Source organism: Cibotium barometz, chromosome 58, assembly GCF_041138505.1.
Source record: "Cibotium barometz isolate CiBa-2024 chromosome 58, ASM4113850v1, whole genome shotgun sequence".
Taxonomy (NCBI): domain Eukaryota; kingdom Viridiplantae; phylum Streptophyta; class Polypodiopsida; order Cyatheales; family Cibotiaceae; genus Cibotium; species Cibotium barometz.
In genome coordinates, this window is record NC_141103.1 from 38,598,347 (window position 1) to 38,606,064 (window position 7,718).

The window sequence follows — 7,718 nt, forward strand, 5'->3', positions numbered from 1 at the left end:
AAAACTTTGAATCAACATTTCCTTCTAGTCTAAACTTGAGATTCCCATAAACATCTCATTATTCTATTGTTATAAAGAAATGGTATAGCATCTCTACATAGAGAGCACAAAATGTTAGCGAATTGGTGGATTGAGCTCCATTTTCACCTTACTTTAAAGAGTTGTGCATGTGTGCATGCTTTTGATGTGTTTTTTAGTGGAATGCCAATAAAATATATAGCTCTATCATGCTTGAAAACTTTGAATCAACATTTCCTTCTCATATATACTTAAGATTTCCACAAACATCTTATTATTATGTTGTTATAAAGAAATGGTATAGCATTTCTATAGAGTATTTCAATAGTTGAATCAACATTTCCTTCTCATATAAACTTGAGATTTCCACAAACATCTTATTATTGTAGTGTTATAAAGAAATGGTATAGCATCTCTATAGAGTATTTCACACCAGCAATGGTTTCTTGAGTTACCTCATGTAAATGTCGTTATAGCCCCACACACACACACACACACACACAGGACATTCTCTCTCTCTCTCCTTTTGTCTCACACATGCGGGCGCGCACATGTTCTCTCTCTCTCTCTCACACACACACATACGTGTGGCGCGCACATGTTCTCTCTCTCTCTCTCTCTCTCTCTCTCTCACACACACACACACACACACACACGTGCCCACACGCATGCTCATGTTGACATGCAAGCGTGCACACACCTATTAATGTAGCAATTTAGGCATTGGGCTTTAAGTGTGAGATCCCATATTCAAATATCATATTACTACCCCTATTCAGGCTTGACATATTAATTAAGTAATCAGCCCTAATGGGCTTGATTAATTAATTAATACCTTAGCCTAAGGTACCAGCGAAGAGGACCGGCTTGACATATTAATTAAGTAATCAGCCCTAATGGGCCTGATTAATTAATTAATACCTTAGCCTAAGGTACCAGCGAAGAGGGCGAGCACCAAAAAATCCGGCGAGCACCGGCCGGGGAAAAAAAAAGGACGGAACAACAACGACCACCCACAAAAAAGACGGACCAACGTTCCCTCTCTCTCTCTCTCTCTCTCTCTCGTGGGGCTTTTGCCCGCTTGAACTTGCCTTTTTTTAAACTCGCTCAGAACGTTGCTCGTTCGCTCTATCTCTCTGCAACCTTCGCTCTCTCTCTCTCTCTCTCTCTCTCTCTCTCTCTCTCGTGGGGCTTCAGCCCACCACGAGATTATAAAGCTTGCTGAGCGAAGCTTCCAGAGATCGATCTCGACGTTAAGCGAAAAAAAAAAAAATTTATACCTTTCGCGAGTTTTAAAGGATAACAGCTTAGTTTTTTTTTTTCCATCAACTTTACCCACAGCCCGCCATCCACTAATTAATTAATGAAAAACAATATTTTGGTCATATTAATTAAGGAGTGGCTAAGAAGGTTGCACCAAACCAAAAATACAAATTTTAAGCAAAGGAGATGGCGTACGTTCTAAATTTTGTTCACACCTGGTTGGACTCTGCTTTTGCGTTAAGATACAAAAGCTTTTCCTCCAATGCATTTATTCTCTCTCCCTCTCTTTCTCTGTCTCTCTCACACACACTCTCTCTCTCTCTCTCTCTCTCACATGGCTCGCTGTACTTTACTCTTAATCACGTCATTACTATGCCTTTTCATGCTAATCATCAGCTTAATCACATTTCTTCACACCTTTCAAGCAGCTAAGTCAGCTCCAATCAGCAATTTCGCCGCTGGTGTTTGGCTTTTGAATGCATTATTAGGGCCTCTAATCCCCCTTAACGACCAGTCATCGAATTCTGTGCCGACTATAATGCTGCCCAATGCATTGCCAGCTTATGAAGATAAGGTCTACTTGAAAAACCTCACAACTCAGAGCTGCAATGAGAACAGCAGTATTATATATGTTGTGGATCCGTCTGGGCTTGTGGGCAACTTCACCACTGTGCAAACAGCTGTGAATGCTGTCCCGGACAACAATCCAGACAGAATCACACTGTATATCTTTGCCGGCTTTTACATGTAAGCTTGGACTCTACTGCAATTAGTTGATTAGTTAAAGTAATTAAAATTCTTGCATGTGAATTTGGCAATGCAGAATTTGGGTCATTTCCTTGTTGGAAATTCAAGTATAGAATTGGATATATTGTCCCCCAATTTGTAATTTATGGGATTACTTAGTAGGCACCTAGGCAAACTCTACAGTAATCTGGATTAAGTAGCCTACTTATCATGTATGGGCAAGCCTAGGCAAACTCTACAGTAATCTGGATTAAGTAGCCTAATTATCATGTACGGGTAAAAGCCTTCTGCAGAAAGAAAATGATCACATAACCATGCTTCTAATTTGGATTAATTGGCCCAATTATGCTCATCAAGGATTAATGACTTTACTCTATTTTTATTGTGCAGAGAAAAGGTGACAATTCCCATCACAAAGACTTGCATACAAATGCAAGGGGAAGGGTTTGACATAACAAACATAGTATGGAATGACACAGCAAGGTCTGCCGGTGGCACCAGACGGAGTGCCACTGTTGCCATTGAAGCCTCCAATTTCATTGCCAAAAACATAAGCTTTGTGGTAAATCTCAGCACCATTTATGTCTTAATCACCCCAATCATTTCCCTGATTAGTGATAAAACCAGTGATTATACCTCACTCGCTGTAATTACCATGCTGATTTAATTGTAGAATGTTGCCCCTCCTCCAAACCCTGGAGCCATAGGAGCCCAAGCTGTGGCATTGCGTGTGTCCGCGGATGTGGCTGCTTTCTATGGATGTGGGATGTTTGGTGCCCAAGACACCTTGTATGATGATGCCGGCCGGCACTACTTCAAGGATTGCTACATAGAGGGCTCCATAGACTTCATATTCGGGCATGCACGGTCTCTATATCAGGTATATATTGATCTTCTTCAGAAACCATAGTAAATCAGAAGGGCTTCACACTACTGGTGGTGTGACATGGTCTTTTTGCATTGCAGGATTGTGAGCTGCACTCCATTGCCATGCCCACCCAGAACAAGAATAGGGTTACAGGGGCCATTGCCGCGCATGGGCGTCAGAGTGCTGAAGAGAACACGGGCTTCTCTTTCGTGAACTGCAGCATCACCGGCTCGGGAAGGTTGCTCTTGGGGCGAGCGTGGGGGCCTTATGCATTCTCAGTCTTCTCCTACACCTACATGTCTGACATCATTGTTCCCCAAGGATGGAATGACTGGAATGATCCCACCAGAGACCAGTGAGTGTTTCTCTAACCCTCTGCATGCTTCCTTCATCGTTACACACACATGTATGTCATGTCTATACTTACCATTATAGCACATAAATTTACATATATATGCATGCTTATCGATGTAGATATATGTACACACATACATACATGCATGCATGCATAAATATCCGAAAGTAACCAGAGCCATGCATGTAGAAGGTAATGCTATAAAAGGCTATCCTTCTGTTGTTGCGATCTTGATACCTTGGCAACGGCACCAGTTTATGTCTAGTTGACCTACATTCATAGATACAGACAGGCATATATATATATATATGTGTGTACAAATGTAAGTTTACATGTATGTATGTATACAGATGCATGCTTTTACCATATGTTATCATTAATGCTATGTATGTCTGCATGTGTGTGTACACTTTTGGAAAGTGGGCTAGCCCAAAACCCTCACTCAATTTAGCATTGAAGGCTTGGTATACACATTAGCAGTAGGTATTTCAGCAACATATGCATGGCCACCTTCTATTATCATAAGAGCCAAAGTTAACTCCCAAGTAAAAAACACTTCATTATTGATGAGCTAAAGTGCTTTTATCAAGCCAAATTATCATGGAAAAAATTGCATTGCTTTACCCTTGACTAAATCATTCAAACCATCAAATTATAATGCATTTGCTATATTTACCTCAAGACATTGTATCCTTCAGACTTGCTCTCCAAAAGCTTAATTTTGACCCTTAAATTAACTTTATCACCTATAATTATTTTTACCATGTTAAATATCGCATTCTGATGTGATAGTGACATCATAGCTAGAGAAACTTGACATTTAGTGTGAATTTTAATTAAATAGTAGAGCTTTGTCTGATAAAGCTGGATAAACTTGGAGAGGCATGATTTTGGATAAATATCAAGTTTTGTGTTTTAATTTTGTACATGTGGTGCTTTTTGAGTCTAGTGTGAATAATATCTCCCCATATAGTACAAATGCACTGAGTGTTGGATATCTAAGTGCCCTCAATAGCCATAGAGAAAAAAACAAGGGTCCTATGCTGCCATAAGTTTTCAAGCAACAGACATTGGTTTCAGTCTCTAGCATGCAAGCGATGGTGAGATCGCTGGTATGGCTAGATGTGCATGTATAAATAGACATGACCCCCAAGTGTCCCCAAATCTTGGTGTTGCCAATAACTTTCCCAACGATTCTTCACACACATCAAGGTGGCACATTTGACTCAGACTTGCTGATGGTGGGCACCCTTCCAAATGCCCAATAACCGCCCAGATGCCGTGACATGTTTACATGAGAGTTACAACAAGTGTGCATGATGGGCATCACACTGACAACGTGTGGGATGTGCATGACACTAACTATCCCTTGGCGGTACATCCACGACTAATCCTTGGACAAGGGCTCACAGTGAATATGCTTTGTATCTGGCCTTAGGGGTGTGCACTTGTTGGTAAAGAATGTCCAGGTGGCTCCAAGTCCAGTGATACACGTGACATCCCCTATTGCTTAGATTCATGTGATAGGGTGCATTCTTCTTTAGGGTCCCATGTACCAAATGATGATGTCGGATTGTGGTACTTCCTCAGAATGTCTAGAGGTACAATGGTCTTGTGCTTTGGTATGCACGAGCTAGGTCATCCTTCAGAATGACAGGTTTAGTAGAAATAATACAATTTACCTTATTTTTTGATGGTCGTTCAAAAGGCTGTATTTTATGGTCAAAATGCCCAAGAACAGGCACGATGCCTGTCAAAAAGCAACCTTGGTGAGTGTGTTTGAATGTCTCCAAGCCTCTTTCATCAATGGGTCTTCTAGTTTATTCTTCAAGTTTTGCATCATGATACTATCTGTGTATGTTCCTAAGAAATCTCATTCACATGGCTAGTCCCAAGTATATCATCCATATCAACAAGAATCATAGTGTTAGGACTATTAGATTGCACACTAGAGATGATAGATTGCAAAGCGCTCTTAGGTTCCCCATGGATGATGATTGATTTCGATAATGTCTTTGTGATCCACAAAAAGTTATCATCCCAGTCATAAACCCTTCTACACCCAAGATCGTGTTTGCATCAATCACAGGTGTGAACAAGGAATTTCAGGTAAACTCCGCCTATGGGAATAGCATTGTTGCTTGTTTGGTAATGTACTTGACCGGTGGACGGATTCCTTCTCCAAATCCAGGGAATTTCTACTAGAGACTTGCAATGCCATTAGTGTAGATGAATAGTGTGCTCCATGACAATGAACCGCTTTTTATGAATAGTGTACTCCACGACAATGTATAGAATCTTATTTTTTTTTGTTTCTAATATAGGGTAAGAGAGCATGATGTGGTTTCCCTAGCTTGACACGAGTGAAAAACATAATGAGTGTCATGTATGCTAGCTTTGTCTCCTCATGTAACCACATGCCATTGACCATTTTCAACATGCATTCAAATAAACAATGAGCCTTCGTTGTGTAATTACCTAATTAAGAAAAAATTATAACATGCTATATTTTTATTAGAGTTCATTCAAAGAATTAATAAATTTCAATAATCATCGTTTCAAGGGTGTACTTATCATAATAAAAAAATTTGTTGCTCGTGAAGTAATCATGAGCTCTAATCATACGTGATGAATATTGATGTCAAATAGCGTTTGTACAAAAAGAAGATGTACATTAGGAAAATTGTCAACTCATATCAACTATTATTAACTTTAAGGAAGTTACATGCAATCTTATTGCTACCATAACTAAGTTCCTTTTAGAATTCCCATTAGCCATCAGTTTTGAAATTTCAACTGACTTTAGGATGCATTGAGGCACACCTTGTGAACTAGGGACATGCTTTATTTATCTAGATAAAAAATGTTACCATGGGGGTTTTTTGTAAGCAAGACTAGGCTATCTTAAAGGATAGGATTTATTTTATCTTTAAAAGATTGGATTTATTTTTAAAAAAGTGTCACCTAATGAGTTACTTGATCATGTGGTTAAATAGAACGGTGTTCTTTGGGGAGTACATGTGCAGTGGACCCGGATCAAACACATCCAGTCGTGTGAACTACACTACAATGTTGAACAGCACACAAGCAGCCTCCTTGCTGGACATCACCTATGTGGATGGCCTTAATTGGCTGCTCAATGACACCACCTTTCCCCTCCAATTTCAAACTCTCTATAATCATCATGCTAATCATATCCTTGGCAACAACAAAATCGGCAACCTTTATAGCAATAATAGTAATGATATCCCAACACCATACCAACCCCATTCACATTAAATGATGTAATTATTCATGTCACACACAAAAGAAAAGGGTTTAATTTAGTTTGAATACCCAAAAAAACATATGAGGGTATCAAATATCACCCATAGAGAAAACTTATCAGCCTTGTGCCTTGTTTTAGAGGAGCTCACACATGGTCCTGTCATTCACCCATCAAAAGCCTTGTAATCAAAAATTGTAAGTGATTTAACAAAGCAAAATTCTAAAGCATTACTATTGGATAGAATTATTATCATTTTTCTAAGATGAATAAATAACATGTAGAATTATTACTTTCTATTGTTTGCAAAGATACCTCAGTGATCCCAATAAAGGGCAATTGAATTGTTGATAAGGTTTGCTAATGTCTAATGTACTAAGTAAGCATTGATTTTTAAACATGTATCCTAGTCAAGTTGACTAAATAAGATATAAAGGAAAAAATAGGTAATGATTTTTTTGAGTCAACGAAATTTGAAAAGGTCAACCTTTTCAAGATTAAAACAAGTTACAAATATCCCTTTATAAAAGGGAAAAATAGACGATGAGTCAATGAAACTTGAAAATGTCAACCTTTTCAAGATTAAAACAAGTTGCAAATATCCCTTTGTAAAAGGTCGTCTTTCCACTATGTAATGTTTTTATCATAAGCAATAATCACCTACACAAACAATAAATGCTAATCAAAACACATTTACACCAAAGCTAATAATAAACCTCCACCGTTGGATTGCTTAATGATTGAGCATTAATTATGAATAATAACTATACTTACAGAAACAATAAATGCTAATCACAACATCTCTACACCAAATTTAAGAATTCTCAAAAACAAAATTACAAACAAACCCCCACCCTTGAATGGCTTGTTGATGATTGACCCCAAGAGCTTTGGCTGAACATTTTTCCCCATTTCTCACAATGTCTTGCATAAGGAAAGACTAAAAACTATACTTACAGAAACAATAAATGCTAATCACAACATCTCTACACCAAATTTAAGAATTCTCAAAAATAAAATTACAAACAAACCCCCACCCTTGAATGGCTTGTTGATGGTTGACCCCAAGAGCTTTGGCTGAACATTTTTCCCCATTTCTCACAATGTCTTGCATAAGGAAAGACTAAAAAAACCTTTGTCCCTACTCTCCACACCTTAAACGACAAAGTAGTACTAATGTGATAACTTGGAAGAGCTTCAAT

The 7,718-nt window shown here is 38.5% G+C and overlaps 1 protein-coding gene across 1 annotated transcript; it reads left to right on the plus strand.

The window, feature by feature from the left end:
- The first annotated feature begins 1,594 nt into the window (after nt 1–1,594).
- Nucleotides 1,595–6,725, plus strand: LOC147606255 (putative pectinesterase 8). Its single transcript, XM_086792576.1, has 5 exons — nt 1,595–2,028; nt 2,419–2,590; nt 2,702–2,908; nt 2,995–3,251; nt 6,248–6,725. The coding sequence occupies exons 1-5, from the start codon at nt 1,616–1,618 to the stop codon at nt 6,528–6,530; spliced, it is 1,332 nt and encodes a 443-aa protein (XP_086648702.1). The 5' UTR covers nt 1,595–1,615; the 3' UTR covers nt 6,531–6,725.
- The last annotated feature ends 993 nt before the right edge of the window (nt 6,726–7,718 follow it).